We start from the raw sequence: 26,044 nt of genomic DNA, 5'->3' as shown, positions 1-26,044 counted from the left end.
CAACAAATTAGTTTATAAAAAGTTCCTCAAGAATCATGTGAATAATTAGATCATTTGTTTTATTTGATAAGTCCAGACATTTTATTAGATGAAAGAACTTTAATGTGATAATCACTGGAAATCCAATTTGTTGACTAATGACGGTATTGAACTCAAGATTAATACATTTGTGTAAAAACAGCCAGGACAATGACACAAACTGAAGGAGAGGGCAGTCCGTCTTAACTGCACCTAAACACAACACTTAATCTGTTTTATACATGTGGTACAGGATATAGATGCCAGCGGTGGCACGCACACACACACACACACACACACACACACACACACACACACACACACACGCACGCACCCACTGTCAACTCACAGAAATAGACACAGACATGTATATCCACAGCGTGCACACCAACCTGTTGATGCAGTATGGCTGTAAGATATGCATGGTGCTCCCTTTGCAGGAATATCAGAAGAGGAGAAATGTAACCCAGCAGCTCTTCCTGCTGTTTCAGCCTGCCAGCAGTCGAGTTGAGTCAGTGCACGTGTCCCATTCAGCCTAGTTTTTACATGAAAACCAAACTGTTGTTGTTGCTCCACTTGGGCAGCACAACAATAGTTCCACTTCTTCAAGCGCAGACGAGTGAAGCAAACAGCAGCTTTTTTGCTGATCTGTAAACCTCTAGGAGTAGGTGCTTAAATCCCCGGCCGCCGCCATGCTGAACCAACCTCCCCGTGAACTGGCTGCTCAAGTTGATCCCGGCTGAGTACAGTAGAGTCGAGCCGCGGAGCCTGGAGCTGCTGCTATCAGCTGAGATATCCGAGTCAACAGTAGCTCTCTGCCTCAGACTGGCTGCTGGGAGGAATGGCTACTCTGTTTATTCCCTCCTCTCCCCCTCCCTCTCTCTTTCTCTCCCTCCCCTCGTCACCTCCTGGTAACATGCTCTCTGTCTTTCTCTGTCATCACTACACACCTCTTCTACCTTGTTTACGCTCTCTATCACTTCCTGTCCTTGCTTTACTGCATGCAATTTGTCTTTTATTCTACTAAACACCAAAATCGCTCAAACACCCGTCTTCCTCTATTCCCTCCATCGCCTTCTCTCCGTCTCTGTCACCTGTCATCCCTGCTGATATTTCTTACATTTGACTCCTGTCACTTTTTCCATTCGTGCCCTTTTCATTTCCGCCTTTCTTCTGTTTTGCTCTTTTCATTTTGTCCCACATGAGAGAAAAAAACAAAAAACCAAAACAACGTTGCCACTCTACATCCAAACTCACTTAAGCTTTAATGCTAACTTGATTACATAACAGCAGGCTGATGCAGTCTCTCCAGTACAGCTGAGTGAAGTCTTATGAGGACACAGGGATGCTAGATATCTCATCAATTGAATTAGACTGCTCTGTGATCTCTTCTTGCTCCGAGTGTAATCATGACTAGTTATCATCAAGGACGTAGTTGCAGCAGGAAAAGAAAACTATCTTGAGGTGTGCACCTGATTGATCACTAACAGGATTTATCTGAGGAATAAAAGCTGGGCTGCGATTTAAGCACCGTCCAATGCCGTAAACTCCCAAGTGAAAGCACTCCATTAATAGCTGGCTGGCTGCTAAATAAAGGCGAGTGTTGGAATTACCTCCACTATAATGGCAAACAGGGTAAATTTAGCCAAATGTGTACTTACTCCGTCACTACATCAACAGCGTCGTGTCATGCTTACCGCCTTGCTGCTCTGGCTTTCTATTTGTTAACAGAAACACTGCTCTCATTCACAATATGATTTCCATTCACCTCCACTTTGCCGTTTTTTCAGTAACAGTCAATGACACCTCCTGCAGCAGTTTCACTTTAAAAGCTGACCACAGTAGGGGAGGGGTGGGGGGGTGGGGTGGGGCAGTGGGGTATTAATGCCTTATAACTGCTGGCAGGGTTGCGATATGAAAATACCTGTGCAGGAAACGTTAGGTTTCATTGACAGTTGCTAAACATAGATCAGAAGAAGGGGCGTATTAAAGGCGACTGGAGTTCATTGGTGAGAGGGAACATGACTCCTGTTGTACTGGTGGAATTAGTGTCGCAGGGAAATTACATTGACCTGAATTTCTCGAGGTAAACATGGTGGAAACTTTTAACAAGACTGAAGCAACAGTCACAACCACAAAGTGACATTCGATCGTTTGCGTCAGCGGTCTCCAACAGGTGGCCCGTGAGCTACCAGCAGCTCAGCCAAACGTTCTCAGAATATAGTCTGTACAAGCCGTGGATGCACAGTTCAAACTTTAAGCGACACAAGCGCGCACACCCCAAACGCAATTCAATCAAATACACAGACATGTAGTCAAATGAGTCACGCTCTCAAGTTTGTTTACATGCAGCGAGAGCAACGCTTCCTGGTAACACAACAGATATAAACTAAACTTCTCCAACAGACAGGAAATATGCTGCCGTGGATGAAGTGAATCGAGCTGTGTGATATGAATATCAAGCCATGATGATGGTGAAACGCGTTCATTGAGTTCCCCAAATTAAATAACAAGACTATTTAACCGTGAGTGCCGTCAGCTGTACGATACAGCGCTCAGCTTTTGGAGCTGCGCGTGCCGCCGCTGTTCGCTTCAGAATCCTACAACGGCAAGACGGTACACATCCATAATAATAATATTACTCCTGCTGCTGAAGTAAACTCACCACAGAATGGAGCCTTAAAATGTTTTAAATCTAGAATCACTGCCTCGTCAGTTGCATGCTTCCTCCAACCAGTGAAGTTGCAGGAAATATGGTCACAGTCTCTCCTCCTGTTCCTGATTTACAGCGTTGAATAATGGCCAGAGGTGTTTCTGCAGAGAGAGCATCCCGATGTCACAGTGAAGTTGACCTTTGACCATTTGGCTATGAAGTGTCATCACCTCTTCATCATCTTATCCTATTAGACATTTGTGTTCAGTTGTGTCATAGTTAGCGAATGAATTTTTTTGAGTCATGGCCAAAAACATGTTTTGTGAGGGGTGACAGTGACAGTGACCTTTGACCTTTGACCATGAAATTCTAATCAGTTCATCCTTGTAGTAGAGAAGATGTTTGAAACTAATTTGAAGAAATTCCCTCAAGGCGTTACTGAAATCTCCTGTCTACTCGGCCAAAACTGCGTGAGGTCTCCATGAAGTGTTTTGTGCCAAATTTGACATTCCCTGGCCGTCGCCGGCGCGGAGGCTTAATAATGTGCTTGACATATGACGGCGAAATGCTCATCTGTTAAACATTTATATTTAACTTTGCTGCAACTGCAAAGGCAGGAGGGAACGCGAGGTTATCAGCTCAGACAGAGTGGTACAGAGACACAGGACACCAGGCCCTTTATGAAAAAGTGGCACTACAGAGCAAAAGAAAACGTCTTTTCTCTACAGGACGGAATAAAAGTGCAACAACAGCGCAGGAAAACAGGCCGTAAACAGACTTTTGTCATTGTGAATCCTTCTTTCCAGATTGGCTTGTAAATCGAGCGCAATTATAAAAAAAAACTAATCCTAAACCCTTCAGCGTTTTGTTGTTTTCCCAAAAAGTGTCACTGTTAAACGGTGAATATTTCCTTTGTCGCCTTTCATTCCAACTCCTTTTTCTCCCTCTCCTCCCCTCTCCTCCGTTAACGTCTCCTCCATTTTTACTGACAATGTCACCTTTTTGTCAGACCTCAACCAGGCCCCCGACGGTTTTAGCAACACCTCAAGGTAAATTCCACATCGTCAGTGATCCGTCAGACGTCCAGCACACTGAAGAGAAGGGAGCAGCGCTGAAAATGTGCTTTTAAAAAGGACAGAAATCGCTGCTTTTAAATTTAGATTTCCGATTTTCAGCTGATCGTGAGCGACCGAACAATGGCTCAGTGTACTGTTAAAAAAAATCACATGACTATCATTCGACACAACAGTTGATATCGGGAGAACGTGTTACACGCTAATTCACCGTGTCATATGTGGTCATGTGTAAAAGTCCATGGCTGTGACGAGCCTGTGAGTGTCAGCATCGTTAGCATAGGGAAAGGTTATGTGGGGTCTGACCTCGGTGATTTTGACAGGGTTCATACAGTCGCTTTCCTCTGGTGGTTACACAAACACACATACGCAGACACTGTTATGTCACTATCACTGCTGGTGTCCAGACAATTATTTCCTAGAGGTTAAAAAACAAAGAACAGTCAGACTCAGTGGACTATAAAATATCGAGTGTGGATGTTAAAGGAAATATGTTCGGACCGGTTTTCCCCTTGTCTCCCAAAGGGCCCGTATTTATGAAATAGCAATAGACACAGGTTTATTTCCCGTTTAGCAGAGTTAGATGAGAACATTCATACATCTCATGTATGCTATGATAAATATGAAGTTAGAGGCAGCAGCCGGTTAGCTTAGCTTAGCATCAAGACTCTGTCCAGAGGTAATGTGTTATTACGATGGATTTAACAAATGACAATATTTAATATTTAATTCAAGTCAATACATTTATATAGAGCCTGTTCTGATAGTGAACCAATCAGAAGAGAGGCTGACTGCTTTCTGGGTTAACCACTACAAATACAGCAGCTACACACTCAGAGAAACCAAATAGGTTGGATGGTGGGTCCAGGTGGGCGGGGCTTGGGGCATGGCTGAAAGCTGTGACCGCTTTGTTGTGACATCACAAAGTTACAGAAGTCCTGACGGCTCATTTTAAGGCTCAGTTTCTGAATACAGGCCGTGTGCGTTTCTCTGTGGACTGAGGCTTTGATTATAAAGTATTAATAATCTGTTAATATAGAACCTAGACCTGATTTTTAATCAGAAAAAAGGCATGTAAATCTTACTTTATACAATATGGGACCTTGAAATAATAGACATTTCAATGTAACAGCTTAGGAGGGCTCTATATTGTTTAAAAAAGTAGCTTCTGTAGGAAAATCTGAGGATTTTTTGAAAAGAATAAACAATAGAGCAGATATATGTTAAATCATTATTGTTTTTACTCCTAAAATGGTTCTGTAGCACGTTCATAAACAAGCACAACAGTGATTTTACACGTGACGTCTGTTTACTCTTCATGAGGAGCATTATTAAGCCTTCTAAACAGTTGTATAACATCCTCTGGAGCTTCAAGGAGCCTTTCAGTGGTTGAAAAAAAACCCAGATCTGATAAGGCTTATCCAAGCTTGTTTAAAATTGGCTTGAATTAAAAATTTTGCACAGAAAGCTTGCATTACAAACTAGAGTTTGTTGGGTTTTGAGCTGTGATACTGTCCTAGAAACTGTAGCCCCTCGGGATGTTCTCCCTGGTACATCTGTAGAAAATCCTGAAACTGTTGGCCTGAGCCAAACTTCCTGAGCTGCCTCAGATAATAGATTCACAGCTGTGCTTTCTTAACCACAGTTCCTCAGCGTAGATCCCATAACAGGTTCTCTGTGCTGTGCACACTGAGGAACAGAAAAGTGCCAACTTTCTCTTTCTGCCTCTACTAATGGAGGAATGCTCGCCTGTAATCCACCACCACCCGCTCGGTCTCACTGCTGTTGAGGGAGAGGTTATCTGGCTGTTGGTGAGCTCCGAGATAACAATGAAGGCGTGTGGCCTTGCTCAGAGTTACAGGGTCAAACATAGGACGAGCAGCACAAGAGGAAACAAGAAAAAAACTGATTCATGTAGTTTGTTTTTAAAGTTGACTCGGTTCTAAGAGTACACAAGCAGCTCTCATGTGATGGATAACTTTCACACTAAAATTCAATGACATCATAGCATTAAATTTCATTGAGGAGAAACTTTGCCCACTGTGCTCCAGGCCGAAGGAAATCGCCACAGTAGCCGTGTCTCAATTAAGAGCCCTGAACCTTCAGAGGATGTGGTCGTAGACCGCGAAGGCCGAACCCAAACATAACGGTCTGGCCTACAGAGGATTTCCCCTTTGTGTCACCAGCTGGTCCCTCCCTTACTGTTGCATCACAAAGCGCCACTCCTGTCGCATAGCAACCTCGACAACACGTAACTTTTATTTACAAAAACTTGAGGTTTTAAGGGTCCAATACTTCTATTTATTGTGAAAAACTACTGTATATACATCAGTAAAGTCACGGGAAATAGAAGCTATGATTGGTCAGGCTCCACGTCTGTCTGCCAAGACACAGCAAGAATTTATGACAAGTGAGTTTCCAACAATCTGTTTTTAGGCTCATTTTCAATTTGCAAATATAAAAACCTGAATGGAAATGTAAAAAGAGACAACTGCAAAAAAGGTTTTTACGCTTCCCTGAGTCGGTACAAACAAGACGGGACAAAGTGCGATGGAAACAGCAGCGAATAAATCATGAAACAGATAAAACAAACAGAAATATAGGAATTTGTCGTCTATGGCGGTAAAACACTAACATGTGTTGTGCTATAGTTAATGAAGAGAGAAACAACAGGGTTTTCATTATCTGACGGTTTCCAACACAAACTGACATTTATCTAAAGCTATTTCAAACAACTTGCATTAAAATAAAGATTGGACACCAGGAAACATATTTATTTACACCTTGGCACAAAAGAAATCGCTCACTTCTTACTTCATTAATTTGCTCGTGTCACACACACACTTCAAATGGCCAAGAGGCTTGTGGAATACTACACAGCTGTTATTGTGTTTTGCTGGTGCTGCAGCAGCTAATAAACTCAATGTACAACTACAGAGAGGTTACCTCACTGAGAGAGGAAGAATGACCTCTTGGAAGAGGGATTAAGCCTATTTGTCCATTTTACAAACAAACAAACAAACAAACAAATAGACAAAAACAGCTATTCTTTTAGAAACTTTATCTTCCATAAGAAGATATATTTGTGGTTTTAAGAACCAAAACTGATCACAACATAGTTTTACTTCTCCTCTCTCAGGTTTCTCTCGGGAGCTCTAGCATCAACAGGTGAGCCAGTCAGAGGAGAGGAGGCTCTGAGCCTCTCTTACAGACATCACAAAGTTACAGAAGTCTTGACGGCTCGTTTTAAAGCTCAGTTTGTGAATACAGGCTGGGGGCATTTCTCTGTGGACTGAGCGCTTTGATACTTTCACAGTATTAATATAGAACCTAATAATCAAACAACACACGCACATCTACCTTTATACAATATGGGACCTTTAAGTGACTTTTAGACTTGAGTTCAATGTATGAAAAGAGCTGAAAAGCATAATTCAATTTTAACAAAGATATAATAATAATCCCATGCAGATGTTCTACCAGGAAGAACATCCAAAAGCAGCGAGGCTCTTTAACAGAACTAAAATCAGCTCAGATCTCCAGGACAAGAGCAACAGAAAAGCTAAAACAACATCCTGTCTGTAGGTGCCTGTATTCAAAGTGCACGCTTTTATTTTGTCACTTTATTCTTAACCACATATATAATAGTTTGCACACGTTAACAGATATCTATGAAATCTTTGATCACAACTTTGCCACTTTGATTAAGATCCACATTCGTCTTGACAATAAAAAAATAATCCTGAACTTGTTACTTATTCGGACTCTGCTTGAGACCAGGGAAACTGAGCACACCGACCAAACCAGTCACCTCTGTTTCATCTGTGTAGTCCAGAAAGTCATCAGAACAACACCAGCCTTCATGACGTCATTTTGTTGGAATCTAAATTTGATTTAAAAGGATTCGGTTTTGATATTGTTTTCATGTTCCCCTCAACTCTTCTCTAAAAGTCTGATGATAAAGTGGTGCCGTGAGGTCAGTGATTAGTATTTCACTTTACCAATAAACAGGCACAGACAGATACGACTCTCTCATCTGCAATATGAAATACAGCCCCGGAAAAAACTTTAACAGAATATTACACACTTATGCACATACACATACACACCTACTCACACAAACACAGTTGCAATCCTTCCATTAAATTGTTAATTGAATTGCAATTGTGAAAGTCAACTGTGTCTCGAAATACTCAAAGGCTTCACACTGCAGTTACTTTTGAGACACGCACACACACACACACACACACACACACACACACACACACACACACACACACACACACACACACACAGAATTCTATTTCAGTATCCTCTTCTTCAGGCTATATGAAGCTTTGCAATGTGTGCATGAATGTGTGTGTCTGTGTGTGTGTGTGTGTGTGTGTGTGTGTGTGTGTGTGTGTGTGTGCGTGCGTGTGTGTGTGTGTGCGTGCATGTGTGTGTGTACCCAGCATTGCTCTGTGACTCAGAAATCACAGAGGGGAGGGGTCAGGGCATGAGGCAGAGCTCGCAAGAACACGTGCATGCTCAATGGTACTCTGCACTGTGTGCACACACACGCACATGCGCACAAACACAAAGCAACAATCCCCTGTTGATGTCACATATTGAGGCGTCCTGAGCTGTCCTCTGCTTTCTGTGCCTCCATCTGCCCTCACTGCTCCTAATCCAGCTCTCTCCACTCCACTAATCCACACACACACACACACACACATGCACGAACACACACACGCACCCACGCACACACACATGCACGAACACACACACGCACGCACCCACGCACCCACACACACACACACACGCGCGCGTGCCTATAGCTGCATAAACATGCACATTAACACACAAACATCTCTGCTGGCAGAAGAACCGATTGATACACCTTCATACACACATATACATTCATGTTCAATAATGCAAACCCATCTGCTCACACACATGCAGATCACACACACACACACACACACACACACACACACACACACACACACACACACACACACACACACACACACACTAGACAGGCCTCTGCCAAAGCCCAATTATCTCCAGTTAGATGCTACTTTGACATTGTGCCAGCCACATCGCACATTACCTGCATGAGGGTAACCATGGCGATGGTTACAACAAAGGTCAAGTTGTCATCAAAGTCAATACCTCTGGTTCTGCTAAAAGCATTCATGTGCACGCAGCATGTTTTGGTATGAGGAGAAAACCGCAAGCTTTGGCCTGATGTTAGCGCGAGGTGAAAGGTTATAATTTCAGACAGTGAATTCCACGCCACTGCGGCCTTCAGCAAGCCAATGTACAAATACGGTGGTATGCACAACAACATTTTCTGTTTTTCATGCAAAAGTTGGATAAGAGTGGAAATGTGTTTTGGCTCACTGTTTACACAAAAGACCCCAACAAAATCTGTAGAAACAACAACAACAGCTCGACACACTTCACTTTCCAACTGCATTCTTGTACAATAATACTGTAGTTTCACATTATACCTCAGATGAAAATCAAGTTTTTAACCTTGTTCACATCCATATGATGTTTTTTTATATAATACAAGACATATCATGAGTGAAATAATCAGTAAACACCATGAATGAGTATTTCCACTTTGACCTGCAGTGAACCAATGACAGTCTCATACAAACAGCTTCAGACAGCCAACCTTGTCAGCACAGAGAGCGAGAGTTTGCATTAGCACAGCCGCTAACACTCTGTCAACCACTGAAGGTTACAAGCTAACAAACAACATAAACAAATAAAAGATTCTAACTACACTAACCATTCCGATACGTCTGCTAGTCTCAAATTTCGGTCACAACAGATTCAGAGTGTGAGTCTCTCTGATGTTTCCCCCTCTAACCATCTTGATAGTTTCTGCTCTTTCAGCTGTCAACATGGAGTTGCAGCAGTGGTGGGCGGGGCACAAGCTCTGATCCCAAATTTCTCCATGAGGAAGTAAGAGTAGATGTGCTTCCAGCCCCAGTTTTACTTTTATTTTTTTTACTTTTTATGTGGGAAAACCATGTTAAAGAAAATATTAATGATAACAGAGGACTAACCAAGAGGGTGTGTGATATCTTCAGTGTGAGGGTAATACACTGAACATGGTGCAATGTGTCCGCTAATAAACTTTATGTCTTTATTTTATTATAATTTAATATTTAAAACTGTTTTTTTTGTCCTCATCTGAGTATGTTATCCTTCTCTCTTGTCATTACTTGTGTGTGGTCGTCGTTGAATTCATCATAGTTTTCAGTTTTTGCAGAAGTTTTGTTTATTGTGAAAACAATAAACTATTTATCATAAAAAAAAAAAATTTGGGGGATAAAATATGGGATTTAACTTGCGCTGCGAATCTGCATTTGCTTCTTCATCAGCTCTGAACTCAGACTCAGAATTTAATGTGTGTGTGTGTGTGTGTGTGTGTGTGTGTCTGCACGTGCTGGAGAAACAGAGAGGGCACAGATGGCAGCGTGACGGCGTGTTCTGCCACCCCCGTTACCTCTTTGAGAAATACACGAAATACACTGTAGCCCCCCCCCCCCCCCAACTGCACTTATTAAGTATTATTATTATTAGTCATATTCTCTTTTTACTTTCATTAAATCATCATGCCAAATTTATCCTGAAAACACGGTCGTGTCAGGAATGTGAGAACAAATCATTTGAATATGTACTTTGAAAAAAAAAATGAAAAAAAAGTTGTTGATGTACCTCTCTATCCTTCATCCATCCATCAATCCATCCATCCATCTACGCCTGCAGCTATTCTTTCATCTGTCACTTCTGTCAAATCACTGTTAATCTGCGCTTTCCTTTCATGTTTACATCAAAGATGAATACATGCACACACACACACGTGTATACACACACACACACACGTGTACACACACACACACACGCACACACACACACACGTGTACACACACACACACACACACGCACACACACGCGCACACACACACACACACACACACACACACACACACACACACACACACACACACACACACAGGCAGTACAATCCATCACATTCCATTCAACACACACACAAACCCTCTCACCCTTTCTCCTCCCCCTCCGAGGAGTTGCTATCCTGCTTGTTGGACATTGGCTCCATTCAGCCTCGGTACCGTCCAGCGGCCAATCACAGGACAACGAGGCGGACCCCGACCTCGCCAGCCTGCTTAGCATTCGCCGGCGGCCCCTTCAGTAGACAGCCATCTGAGAATCTGGGCAGTGATTGGCTGGGAGGAGCAGGGTGGGCGAGGTGTCAGCTGAAGCAATAGAAAGCTGTAGGGGCAGAAAGAGAAGACACAGAAACATGGTGACATTAACATTACATTTCAAACATCATTATGTAACATTTCAAACGTAGTTTCTATGCTTATCATAAATATACACCAAGTCAGTCCTGTATATTTACATGCAACTGTGTCAGTACTCAAAGTTTATACACATTATCTAAATAACAATTGTTTTTTCTACAGATTTTATTCTAGGACATTTGTTTGTGTTCGTCTCATCATGTCGTCACAAGGTTGGATTTAATGGTAAAGGGAGGACTTTCATTAGCTTTCAGCTAAGTAAACCTTTCTGTGCTCTCCTGAGAAGGTGCCATTGGGTGGAGATGACATCACAGGAAAACTTTTCATAGTATGATTGTTACTGTTATTGTTCCTTCCTGGGTCCACAAGAAATGAATTACTACAGCAATTTCATGTGGATATTATGTGTGTAAATCATGTAAAAATGTAAGTGAAGGTAGTATTATATACATGTGCATATACTTATGCATTTACTGTACCAGTCAAAAGTTGGACACACTCACAAGGTGTCTTAATTTTCTTAATATTTTTAACAAATTATTGAAATATTAGCCAGTTTTCTTTGGAACATAACATTTTATTACTTTACTCATTATATTATTCAATGTTTTCCATAATTTCTTTATCATTTTATATTTAATTTATTTTGTTTTGATAGAACCTTTTTCTATTACCTCTATCACTTGGCAATATTTCTGATTAAGTTTCTCATCTAGCCAGAGACTTTTAACTGCTCTGACTGTCACTGACTGTCACAGTGGGTCTAGAATAACATGAAATGTTCTGACGGACTGTATATGTTCATAAATCGCAAATGAACTACATTTTTCCCTGTTTTCCCAGAAATTTGTGTGCAACCTTTTAAAGACCTGGAAAAAAAACATTACATGTGTTTTTCAGATTGTCCTCCTGCTTATAATGCCTGACTATAAGAAAGAGAGTCTCCAGCAACGCTAGTCGGTCTGTGAGGCTGCTAACAGTTTGCAGTAGCAATGCTAACATGTTGATATATATGTTTTGTTGATATATTTTGGTATGATTTTTACCATATTCACCATCTCAGCTTAGCATGTTAGCATGCTAACATTTGCCAATTAGCATTAAATACAAAGTACAGCTGAGACTTTGGGGAATATCTTTAGTATTTGTGTTCCAATAAACCAATGTTTATTTATTTATTGATGCATTTTAGTCATACCATGCCTATTCAATTATTTATATATTTTTCCTCAATTTTGCATTTTTTTTAAATTGATGTTTAAATCCCTTTTCACCCTCCATACCTCTGACCTAGAGGCTGAGTTACACAGAACTGCCCTGGAACACAAACACTCGACAGGCTTAGCTCAGTATTTGTAGAAGATAAAGAAGCTCAGTATGTTTGATGCTTTTGCCAAGTTTGTTTGTTCGAAATTCAATAGACAAGACATTACGAGTGGCGCTGTGATACACTGGCCACCTGTCCAGGGCGCACCACGCCTCTCGCCCGGTGTCAGCCGAGACCGGCTCCAGCCCCCCGTGACCCACAAAGGATAAGTGGTATAGTTAATGGATGGGCTTTTGTTTGTTAGACACAAATGTCTCGACTGTTTTTATAGATGTTGTTTACCTTTGATCATCCGTGAAGGGATTTCTTCAGTTTAGACTGAGAAATCTTTTTCACATGTGAAAACCTGCTCTGAAAGAGACTGAAACCAAACTGAAAGGCACAACACTCCAGAGGTCAGACCCTTTACACAGATTCATCCTTTAAAAGACTTCATAGCGGCTCCCCCTCTTTCACAATGCAGCCTCTATGTTCACTGCGCTCTGGTCACCGCTACAATCCTGGATCTATTGACTCCAGCCAAATCTAATTTACAATAAGCTACTTACAAGTCCTCTGAAAGGAATTTAGGATAAATTGTACTCAACAATTTTCATGTTGTTTTGTCAGCTTGTTATTCCCTCTTTATGGCTAAAGTTCATAGTCACAGCAAGAAGACCTCGCAGACACACAGTAAAGGCAGACGTAGGCTTGTCTGCCAAGTTGTCGCGGTTTCAACACACGGTCAATTTTAACTGTGAAATAAAAAAACATTTATGCTCTGATTTTGCAGCCTCGCCAAGAAAGATGAATAAATAGCCTATTCATGAATGACTGAATAAATAAAAGACAGAAGGTTGGGTGGGGGTGGGGAAATAGGATAAATAAAAAAAAGGCCAGATATAACAATAAATTCTAAACATATTAGGGGACTTCATAAAAAGGCAACAAAGATAAAAAATAATTCTCTGTCTTGTCAGGAACTCACTCTTAACACATGCAAACCATCAATTTGATTTGGACTGCACATCCATTTTTTCATGGTCCCCAGAGGATACTGACTTTGGTGATCGCCAGACTTTCCTATAGCACGGCCATAATGTGAAGTAAAATGTCTTGACAACCGTCAGATATATCGCTTATAGAATTCATTGCAGACATCTATGTCTCCCTCAAGATAAATTATAACAACTTTTGCTCGTCTCCTGCACCATCAGGTCAATATTTTCATTTGTCCAACACTTTGGTTTATGACCAAATACTGCAGCTATTTCCATCAGCCTCAGATGTACTTTGTGTTTAGTGCTAATTCACAAATCATATCATGCTAACACGCTAAACAATAAGTAAACATTACACCTGGGAAATATCAGAGTGTTAGCATTGCCATTGTGAGCATGTTAGCAGCCTCACACAGGTTTTCAAAAGTTCAAAAACTGCACATAAATGTTGAGCAAGAAAATATTTTGAGCACGTGTGTTAAACTTCACGGATACACACATGTTCTGGAAAGAAACACTGAACACGTGTTTGTTTGTTTTTTGTTAAGCCTACAAGAAAACTTCCTGTGGCCACCTTTAACAGAAAAGCATCTTTATTAATAAGGTGCAGCAGGAATATACGTGTAAAAGTGGAAGCAAACAATAACAGCTTTGTGAGCTCTTAGTTGATACTATTTATTGGTTGGTATTATTTTTTTTCAGCAATTCAATTTATTTCCATTTTTTAATTGAATCTTTATTGTTAGGCTGCTATATATGTGGTATGTCAGATCACAAATAATGTGGCACCTTTATTTCAGAGGTTAAAAAATCTTTTTTTCCCCCAGATATTTTTTATTGCTCAGATTTAGGTTGAATGAGTTGAATGAGAAAAACAGTTCACAGCTCAGAACAGCAGCGTGGTTGTTAGTGCTAACTGAGCATGAATCACATCACATTTACTAATTAACCTACATCATTGGGGAAGACTACTACTACTGCCAAAACATTTTCATTTTCATTTCTATTTTGAGCCAATAAACACGTGTATCTATTTTCTTACGTTCTCTTACACTGTCGACAGAGTGAAACGAGGTGGAATATCCCTTTAAATTTTGCAATACCATGCTATAAAACCATCACTCACCCTTACTCTTTATAGAGTAATCTTTAGTGCTACTGGTGAAGTCAGTCTTGGATTCAAGTTGTTGACCCACAAAGACACAAACAATAAATAAATGATGTAATGTGAGTCCAGTATTGTTGACGATTGGTTTACACCTACTATAATCCTGCCGCTACTTCTACTAACACTGTTGAAGTGACTACAGTACAGCTACACTTATTTTTGGAGCTGATGCCAATTTATATTTAAGGATATAAGAATAACTACACACCTCCTAAATATCCCACATGTGCTGCATGCTCTGTCCACGCCGCGCCGCGTGCAGCGCTTAACGTTGCATTACAATGTAACGCGATACTTTATCAAAGTCCAGCAGAGCACACCTGACCAGCCCATCTGTGAAGGCTCGTCAAAGACTGGCAGTGACTCAACAATCAATATTTGTCTTTACACCATGACCACAGTGAAGGCTGGAGGGTGTGAGTGACTTCCTGACATCCTCATTAATGAAATCAAATCAAATGAAAGCTTCTCCTGGCAGGCTGAACATGTTGGTGCTCATCGGACAGGCTGTTAACACTTGTTACACCAGTGATGTTTTCCCAAAGTTTGACAGAAATAATGCCCTCCTGGTTATTAATCATTATTAACTGTGTCATGTTTCAGTGACTGCAGGGTTCACAGTGGATAATCCTGCTAACAGCGTGGACACTTGCCAAAGATTAAAATATTACTGTCTATTCATAGTTTGTGGCAACGCTGACGATCCTTTTGGAGAGCTACTGCACGCGTGACAAAAAAAGAAACAGTTAAATTGATCAATTAACTACCTCTGTTACTTTAGACTATAATACTATGATGAAACTTTATGGTAATATAAGTAATGATAAAGACGCTTTTCACTCTACATGTGTGAATAAAACCACGAACCCATCACACCTCTGCTGTGTGCATGTTACCGGACGGTACCAGATGAGGGCACCAGAGTCACCACAACACTGGTGGTGTGGATATAAATGTGACCTGAGCTGACCTGGTTCCTGCACAGGGCCTGGCTGTTACACGCTGTCCACATATATCATATCATTTCACATCAATCTAAATATATACACAAGATTTGATGTGTATATTTGTTTTTATACAACTATGTACTGTATGTGCATGAGTTACACTGCCATGGTTCAGACTCAGAGTTCAGGTCGTTAAGGTCATAATGTCTGACTGTAATCATGCAATATTTCACTTCTTGACATAAACATTTATTTTCAATAAAAATCTATAGTTTAAAGATATTTTTTCTAATTTTTGCAAATTGTTAGCTACTAATGTTTCTTGCATTTTGGATTAAATACAACTCTGAAATACAGAATAATTATCTCTTTGAAACACCTTAAGTTGTGCTTTTTAAGGCTGTTACAACAATTATTTGCATTAACGCTGAATCTGCAGGTTATTTTCTCTATCAATATTTAATCGTTTAGTCTAGAAAATGTCAGAAAATTGTGAAAAATGTTCATCACAGTTTTGTCCAAGTTGATTTCCACAAATGTCAAAGAGATTCAATCTAGTTAAATAAAACACAGAAAAATGTCTAGCGAAAAATAATGGGAAAAATAAACAATATTAATAATTTCAATAATATTTCAAGCAAAATTGTGCAAAAAAGACCAAAGACAAAACTCTCTGTTTCCAGTTTCTGAAATGAGAGAATTTGCTGCCTTTAATCATCATCATTTGCTGAATATCTTTGACTTTTGTTTCAATCACTCAGACTTTATTTGTACGGCACTTTTCATACAAACAATGTAACACAAAGCTTGTTTGAACAAAATAAGGTATTTGAAGACGTCACCTAAAGTTCTTGGATGTCGTGGTGTGGTATTTCATTATTATATTATTTTCTGACACCTAATAGACTCTACCATTAATGGATTTATGGGTAAAATAATCGGACAAGTAATTGGCAGGTTAATCAATAGTGAAAATAATCCTACTAACAGACCAAGCTAAAGAAAATTAATTAAAGTGATGCTTAAGTAAAATATAAAATAGAGAAAACCAAGTGAAGTGTCCACATGTAGGAAGCTGGAAACAGACAACCTGTGGTGTTATTGCTTAATAAATCACTTCAATCAATAAATCACTTAGTGATTTATTATTAAACTGATCATGAAAATTGTGGAGAATCTCATGCGACCTAGTAATAATAATACTAAATAAATAATGCAAGATACTCAATTTGAACCCATGAAAAAGCAGCTGAGCTCCACATCTCCGCATGTGACAGTAGATGGCATCAGAGTGTGAGAGATCAGATTGACCTCACACCTTTACGATACACCAACAGTCCACTTACAGCACATTGCATTTGCAATGTAAACACACACCCAACACCAACAACTAAAGGTTGGACATGTGTGATGTAATTTGCACAAATTTTATGAAATTGAGAGTCGATTTATGTATTTAAAAAAATTAAATCTAGAAATGAATTCTAAAACATTAAGTGTGCAAAAATGAAGGGGTCTGAATACTTTATGAAGCCACTATATTATTATCATCTAACAGAATTAGAACGTGTAGATACATGACAAACGTGTGTTTTGAAAATATGAAGGTGTTTCATATTTCAATAAAAATCTATTGTGAAGCAAAGAAAAGCAAATTCATTCAGTATAGTTTACTGTATGGTCACTGTTTATTGAATTTTCTGAGATCTTTATATTATATAAACACTTTTACGATTTAGTGTTAATGTGGTATAGTTAACGTCACTGTGATAAACTCCACTACACTAAAAGTCGGTAATTAGTCAGATTTATAGTTTTACGATACCAACCCTTCATAAAGAGCAACATGAACACTGTGCTGTGAAAACATAAACACTCTTAATGTTTATTTTGTTTTTTCTAAATTTTTCCATTTTGTTGTATTTGTGCTACAATATCTGTAACTTGAATGTGTTGAAAAAAGGAAAATAAAATGACTTTAAGCAGGTAGCAGGTGCTGAGAAACACACACACACACACACACACACACACACACACACACACACACACACACACACACTCAGAGTTGGTGTAAATATCATATGGGCAAATGGGTCAGTGACAACATACAGATCAATGCACTGTGCATTATCTACAGACAGATCAGTACATACACTCAGCTGTGTACATACTGTACCAGTCCGTCTGGAAGCTCGGCAAACACACACACACACACACGAACCGACACAGTCTGTGAAACACATTCTCTCCACATATCACATGCAGAAGAAGCACAAACGCACCCTTGTATGAACAGACACACAAAGTGTCAGAGTACGGACCTTCTGGATGGTGTCCGAGCTGATTAGATGAAGAGAAGAAGCAGCACAGCATGATCAAAGATGACTGTGCCCCCCTTCTCCCTCCAGCTCTTTCACCGTTTCCTCCAAATCACCCCTCTCTCTACTTTCTCCCACCCCCATCACTCACACTCTCTCTATAATCACTGTTAGGGCAGGGCGAAACCGGCAGAATAAGAAGAGGTGTAGCCGCTCGAAAAAGAAGCTGACAAACACCGACTGTGTCTCACTCCACACGATCTCAGTGCATCTATAAATATGTGCATGTTCTGAGTCCATAATAAAACTCATACCCCAACAATATTCATTTCCAGTGTTATCGCACACTATGCCAAGTTAAAAGGCAAAAAAACTCCCTCTGCACACGTGACCATTAAAGATACCATGGTCAAGGTCCATTTACTAGCTCCACTCAGCAGACACAGTTTCCTGAGTTGTCAGGACGTTACAGTGGATTCAGATGCAGAAGATGAGACTTCTCGTACACATTAGCACTGAAGTTGATGTTCTCATGTTTGATTTGTGCAACATGGTCGAAAGCTCCAGAAAAGCTACTAAATGGCCTTTGGTGTGAAACTGTTTCGTCAACTGTTGTTTGCTGTGTCAAGAATGAACTTGGCTTCTAATGTATCACATCATTTTTAAGGTGCTAAACACTTACAGTTAAATGTTGGATTTTATAAAAACACAATAAACGGTTTTTGTTTTAAAAAGTACAATATTTGCAAAATTTAACATGAAACTGGAGACGCCTCCGCTGTTCAAATAACAACGGACTGAAACAAGTGAAGTGAAGTTTGCTCTTGCAGCGGCCTCTCCTGAAGGAAAACACTAACCCAGCATATTGTAATAGCTGATATCTGGACACCTTGCAGTTCACTGGGTACGTGGTACATATGGGTGACCTCGGAAAGATCCGCGATGCCACTGGAGTTAGTACTGTACACACTCCACATCCGCTGCTGTGTCTCCTGGCTGAGCACGCTTCGTAGAACCAGATCAGCTGCCGAGTGATACCTAGAGAGCGGACAGATCAGCGGGCTGCGTGGGGCTGGAAACAGGATTTAGTAAGCCAAGCCAGGTTAAAACGATTAGGATATTCTGGGCTAAGGTGATTATATCAGTGAAAAAACTGACTGTTGTAAAGTCTCAGTCTGTTTCTTTAACCACACCTGGATCACACAGTACGTGGAAGTACCTGGTATGATTTGTTTAAGCCTGCTTGGGTGTGAAGTTCTAAGCCATGCTAGTGCCTCTGTGAGGCAACATCCATGATGCTAACATGCTCAGAATGGCAATGCTAACAAGCGGATGCGAAGTAGGACTTCATCCAGACCATGATTACAATCTTAGATGCTAAATTTGCTAAGCACTGAAAACAAAGCAGTGAGCAAATCAAAGTTTAAGTTGATGGTGATGCTACAAAAAGTAAAAGTGAGGTTATTACAGTTCCTCCTGAGAGGAACATGAATTTATTAATAAAATTTTATGGCCATGAATCCCATAGTTGTTGAGACTGTGGAGGAAAAAAAATTAGGATTACCAAAGTTATTAAAGGTCCCATATTGTATAAATTGCCTTGCTGCTTCTACATGAGGCTCTTATAGCTATGTTAACATGGCATAATTCTTTTCAGCTCTTTTTTAAAGCATTTAACTCGAGCTTAACAGTCACTTAAAGGTCCCATATTGTATAAAGGTAGATTATCATGTCTTTTTTGATTATAAAGCAGGTCTAGGTTTTATATTAATACTGTGAAAGTATCAAAGTGCTCAGTCCACAGAGCAATGCACACAGCCTGTATTCAGAAACGGAGCAACATTTGGTCTGAGTGTTTAACTGAAATCTGTTATATTTTTTATTAGATCACTCAGAAAGCAGTAAGCCAATCAGAAGATAAGCTCAGAGCCTCCTCTCTTCTGATTGGCTCAGCGACCTGTTGTTACTAGAGCTCCAGAGAGAAGCCTGAGAGAGGAGATGTAAAACTACCTTCAAATGGTTTTTGGTTCTTAAAACTGCAAATATATCTTCTTATGGATCGACATTTCAAATAAAACACAACAAGTGTAAATATGGACCTTTAAGAAGCAATATCTGAGAAACATGAATGTCTGTCCAACATGTTGTGCCAATACATTAAGTAGCAGGTGAGATATTACTCCTTTACACTTATGCCCCAGTTTCTGTTCAATGTCAGTGTGATGTCATGCAACATCTATGTTAAATCACCCCTTTGGTGTTTGTCTTGCTTCATCATTCCAGTCATTCATCAGTGTAGGTGATGCAAACACTGAGTGCAATTAAGGACTAGTTGTTGTTTGAAAAGATGATCTCAACTCAAGGTCCACTTACTTGCCCTTTTAAAGAGCTTTCAACAGTATCACAAAGTCAGCAGATGGCGATGTCCCATTGACGTGAACTTGACAGCTGTTACAATTTCAGCTGGTGCACTGTTAAGAATTCACATCTATGTTTATTTAAAATTTAAAGCTGCACTTATCACTGTTATTAATAGATCACATGACCATGAATAATATGAAAGGAGTCACTTGTAGTGACAAACCCTAATTATTATACGACTCTGTGATTCTCCTTAGCTCTGTGAATGTTTTGGGATCTTTTTGTTTGCCTTTTGTTTTGGCTTCATGGCCCCAAATTTTAATGATTGGGTCACTCTCATCAGACTTCTGTTTAGCAGCTGCAGGGGATGTTTTTAGCGTAAAGCAAAAACAAAACAAATTTAGCGACTAGCTGGTGAACGTAGCGGAAGATTTAGCTAAATATTTTTTTTAAACGTATTTTAAGTATTGAATGTTAGACTTACATTTGCCCAGTGATTTCACTTTAATGCTAATGTTGCTGCATGTTTGGGTAAATAAGGGGCACTGGGGAAGAAACTCTTAGTCTTTGGAAAAGCTTTGCCAAATCTACTTAAGCCATACAGCTCTTGTGTATCAGCAAAACATATTACTACTTTAATAACAAGGTGTTACTATAACATTAATCATAGCAACTATCACTGTGGTAGCTAGACCTTATGCTTATCCCAGGGTTTATGTTCTCTAAGACTGTCCAGCACTGAGCAGCTAAAGAGACAGATACCACCACAGAGCTAGAAGAAGACTGAGTTTACAATTACAAATACACAAGTGCAACAGAACACTAATGTTGCTCTTGCTTTTTCTGAATGCATGAACAGGCGACATATATGCGTGTCTGCTAACAAGTTCATCACACCAACTTTACAAAGTGATATCAGTCCATGTTGTCTTTAAAGCTTCTACATTAAAGCTCATTCTTGACCTTGGAAAAAGTTGTTTGACAAACAACAACAAGGTCAACTTAGCGTCTCTCTCAGGAGCTTGTCAGGCACGTCACAGGATTTGCCTGAGCTATGAAGTGGTCTGGACTGACAGTTCAGCTCAGCGGGCATTGAAGTGGACTGTTGCCATGGAGATAATGAGTTAGCTGTGAGCCATATCTGAGCCCTATTTTCTTTACCCTATATTAATTTACCTTTCGGTGAATCTGATGAAATCTGATGACCGATGATTTGTTGTTGTTTATTCTCACCGGACGTCAGAGTTAAAGTTATCACTTGCACAGAGTGAGTGGATTCCAGAGGTATGAGTATGACGTCTGTGCAATTTCTAGGCATTAAAAAACAACAGAGTGGAACATTGTGCTGAAAACCCAGACGGTCCGGCAGGAGAGATCACACTAAGGTGTTTAAAGGTCATTTTGGAATTATTGCAGCCGTCAACCTATTTATCCGTCCCGTCATCTCCTCCTGCTCTCCCTTCTCCTGATGGAATTAGCACGGTCCCTCTGACACTGTTTAAATAAAAAAGTTCCTTCTTCTGCCAAACTGCTCTATACATGGTGGTGAAACAGTTAGTCTAAATGTACTTACTAACATTTCAAACTCACACAGAAATGGGAAAAAAAGTGAGGGAAGTTAATTCCAAATCCACGTCCTCCCAGCTCATTTCTCCCCTTCCTTGATCTCTCTTCTCTTTATTTTTGCCCTCGTTCTTTTCCAATCCCCGTTTCACTCTGTGCCAGCGGCGTCATGTCCTCCTCCGTTCCTCCCTCGCTCCACTTTCATTCTTTTATTTACAGCAATCATCTGCTCTGTGTGTTCATTGTTTTCCCCGCTCTCATTGACTATGTATGGCTGCTGCCTCTCTGCCAGCGACTGTAATTACCGGCCGCTGAGAGTGTGAGTGTGTGTTTGTGTGTGTGTGTGTGTGTGTTGGTGCACATTCATGTGTGCGTTTCTCCGCGTACATATATGAGTGTATTTCTGTGACTTCATGTGTCTGTGGGTGTCTGCTCACAGCTGTGTATACACTAATGAGTTAGCACGCATGCATACTGTTCTGGTTTGCATCTGTGTGTGTGCTGTAGAGGGCAACTCGCTGTACACGTGTGTGTGTGTGTGTGCGTGTGTGTGTGAGCACGAGCACTTTCTACCTATTTATCTCTTTGCAACAATAAAAACACATCTCTCTTCTTCACACATTCACATCTAACTCACCTCTTCCCCTCTCCACCCTCATCTCTGTTTTTGTGACGAATTTACCCGTCACCTGAGTGTGACAGGTGACAGGTGGACAGTAAAGGAGCAGCTGTATGGTATGTGACACTTTGTGGGCAATAAAGTATGATTTAAATGTATTTCTGTAATACTGGCTGGGAGGAATAAATCTGCTTCATGAATAACACATGAAAAATAAAATGGGAATCCACGAGAAGTGATTACGACTCAGCACACGAAGGCTATAGTTCAGCCTTTTCTTTTAAAGTAACAGAAACATTACTTAGAAATGTTGATGATGCACAATATTTATCCAACTGGGGGTGAGGTCTGTGTGAGCAGGTTAAGTAATGGTCATATCAACTTAATGGCCTGTTTTACCTTGAACGCTCCCCTTGCAAATTCGATGACAACCCCTAGTTCCCACCTAACTGCTCACAGCCATGTCATACTGTTGCTCCGGTGTTTCCTCTGTCTCTCTCCCTGTTCAAGGCTGCGTCCGCACTAGTATGTTTTCATTTCAAAACAGCATTTTTAAGCAGATTGTCTACTCTGCAGTTTGTTACTAGCTAGCAGCTCAACAGCTTTCATTAGCCATGTTGCTTTTACCACTGGGAGTCATGATAAGACCCAATCAGGGAGCTAACGTGGGTGTCTACGCCATAGTTTACAAAGGGCTGTTTCTGCACGTCCAGACTACAGCCATACACTGTAAAATAAAGATGGACGTCACCCATAGGTCTCCGAAGAGCCAAAGCCCAGAGTGAGTTTTCCACCTTACTCTCTCTCATTATTAATTAACAATCACTCAAAGCAGCCAAGCCCTCAATTATGCATAATTTAAGCCTTAATAAAATTTAAACAGGGGCACCTCTCCATCATGGACTGTCTGTGGGTTGTTGTTTTTGTTTTTGAGATTTGGCAGATGTTGGTCATAACTGATGATATGTTGCGTAAACCAAAGGGTGGAAGCAGCTAAAGATGAAATAAGTTTGTTGTATTCCCTCATGTCTCTCTCTCTGCATCCAACCTGCAACCTTTTGCTTTTCTTCAGCTCGCTGGGAACAGAAACCCTCTGTCATACGCATACTGAAAAAAGAATTCAATCAAAAACCAAACTAATGAGAAAGTTAGAAGAGACGGACGATCTATCTTATTTTGTCCTTTACACAGAGCAAAGCCTCCGACTGGGTAACAAACTGCAGCGCTGCCTCTTTTCCACTCACTGCACAGAGCAGACACAGAGACAGGGCATTAAAGCTAACTCTCTTCTATGGAAAGTTGCTGACGTTTGTCCAAAGTTGCTCGGTTTTATTTATTTATTTATTTAAAGTCTCTAAATTTAGTAACAAATGTAAACACAACACCAACTACCAATTCACATTCGCATTCACTGGCAATTTACATTGGAACAGCAACGACCAATGGGGAAACTCCTAAACTCAGCCGGCCGACCAACGGCGTAATTTGATCACTCACTCACTCACTCACTCACTCACATTTGCATTTATAGGGCTGAACCCGCTGTTGTGGATATTTATTCCTGGACATTTAATAATAGCCTGAGTCAGAGCTAAGACAGATGAAGTGAATCCGAATGTACTGCGGACAGAAGTAAGACTGAAGTTGGAATTGGAAACAAAGCCTCCATGTTTCTGTTAAAGCCAACAAAGTTTGAGTGAGAGTGTAACTAACACATAAAGGACTGTGGACACAGGGCAAGTTCAGGAAAACACGGACGTATCTGCATAAAGTCAAGCAATAAAGAAACAGTCATATAAAGACAAAAACAACAGATAAATGTTCTTTACAGTTAAAATTAAAAACGTCTTATACTTAAAGGTATAAAAAAGCTCACGCACACTGACGCAACATGAATGCAAAGACTGACCTTCTGAAATCAGAGCTCCACCTCTCCTCTGTCTCCATCCTGCCTGTTCTCTCCCTCTCTAATGATCAGCCAGTGTGAGGGCAGCCAAGAATGTCTGCCATGGTTGACCTTCCTCTCGCCTCCCCTCTCCTGTTGTTATGTGGATGTGTGAGAATGACTGCACTCCCCCTCATCTCTCCGTCCACTGTTGATGTTATTCATTCAGCAGAAGCTGCTGCAGCTGCATAATTGACCCTGCTGCTGGAAACATGTAGGAACAATCATAATGTGATGCCCAGTCTTGTCAGCCAAGCACGAACAAAAAAAAAAAAAAAAAAGGACTGACAATAGAATTATGATAATAATTCGTTCAATAGCATTGTTTTATTGTAATTTCTTTTTTTTTGCTACACTTTCAGTTTCTTTTTCTCATTTAAAGGAGCTGTTTGTTTTCTCTGCTGCCAAACGGGGTGTCTTGCTGGGAACAGGTGGGAGCTTCGCCCATTGTTGTGCTTCCAAGACGAGAAGTTATAATAATCTATAATCTGAGTAGCGCTGCTCAGAGGGATACCTTAAATAGAGAATTACAGCCTCAGAAAAGTGTAAAATCCAAGCCAACTTAATTGAAATCTTGCTTTCATGTACGGTGAAAGGTGGGACGTCCTTAATCTAACACATCACAAGAAAACACAGGCGGCAAGAGGCACTGACAGAACTAGAACAGCTACTACATCTGAGGAGATCATGTAACAGTCACAACTTCCACAACACCTGCTGGTGTTATAAGAAAAAAATCTTCATGCTGTTGTGCCGCCGCCGCCGCCGCCACACTCTCTCTGTGTTGTATCTCTGCCACAATCTTCTTTCTGAGTTTTGTTGCTGAGGATAAACTATCTATGACCCCGAGGACACAGTGCTGCTGGTGGGGATAAAAGCTGCGACTACTCTGTCATTGGACGGACTTAATAACCTCTAGTCCAGCCTTCCTCCCTCTGACCTCCCCTTCCTCTTCTAATCCTTTCCTTATATATGACCTGTAATTCCTCTCACAGCTCCTCGCCAATCCAATCTAACATCTGATATTATCACTTTAATCCGGAATTGAGAAATAAACCTGGGGCAAACTTGAATTCAACCACTGAATCCGGCTGTTGGCTTCTATCTTATAACCTTTGCTGCTCCATTTATCTTTCCCCCAGCAATTTCAGCTTTTCTCACTGGGCCTGTACTAAACTCACAGTAGTCCGTAAGTAGAAAAGCATTCAGATGAAAGTATATCATGTCAGCTGAGTGTAAACTACAATTGTTTTAACAACAACGGGACCTTTAATACGGAGGCGCGAATAGATTGTCCCAACGTCTGCTACTGTGTCAGCTACAACAACACATCACAGGCCTGAATGCGAAGAAGAGCTAAGTGAAGAGACAGTGCTACAGACTTGATGAAACCATGTGTCCATGGCTCCTTCCCAACAAGCCCAGCATGCACAGCTGTGAAGGGCCCTCTGCATTAAACAGAAGTGTGTAAATAAACTCATACGCTGCGGGACACACTCTCAAACTTATGAAAGAAAGATTCACCACCACGGACACCGAGAGACGCCTCGGTCTCCCAGCTGTTGAATTATATTACGTGCTGCTTCCCTGTGGATAAGCAACATAACCAACAACTTCTCTCTTGGATGTAAAAGACCTCAACAAACTTTGTTCTTACCCCAAAACTGGTGTTTTTACAGAATCTTCACATGGGACAGTGGTGTAACATAGCAACATAATTAAGTGCTTTAAGTACTTA

The 26,044-nt window shown here is 40.6% G+C and overlaps 1 protein-coding gene across 3 annotated transcripts in view; it reads right to left on the bottom strand.

Annotated features, from left to right (window-relative positions):
* LOC130185693 (thyroid hormone receptor alpha) overlaps positions 1 to 26,044 on the bottom strand; it is a 105,566-nt gene that overhangs the window by 28,134 nt on the left and 51,388 nt on the right. For 2 of the 3 annotated variants that reach the window (XM_056402290.1, XM_056402292.1), the window contains exon 4: positions 10,815 to 11,043. In XM_056402290.1, the coding sequence (XP_056258265.1) occupies positions 10,815 to 10,870 (56 nt within the window). In that variant the 5' untranslated portion in view covers positions 10,871 to 11,043. Of the gene's footprint in view, positions 1 to 410; positions 835 to 10,814; positions 11,044 to 26,044 lie in introns of those variants that run through there. The other variant, XM_056402293.1, reaches the window with a different exon arrangement.

Source organism: Seriola aureovittata, chromosome 17, assembly GCF_021018895.1.
Source record: "Seriola aureovittata isolate HTS-2021-v1 ecotype China chromosome 17, ASM2101889v1, whole genome shotgun sequence".
NCBI classification, from domain to species: Eukaryota; Metazoa; Chordata; class Actinopteri; order Carangiformes; family Carangidae; genus Seriola; species Seriola aureovittata.
The sequence above is the reverse complement of the archived record's forward strand: the minus strand, read 5'-3'. Positions and strand labels throughout refer to the sequence as shown.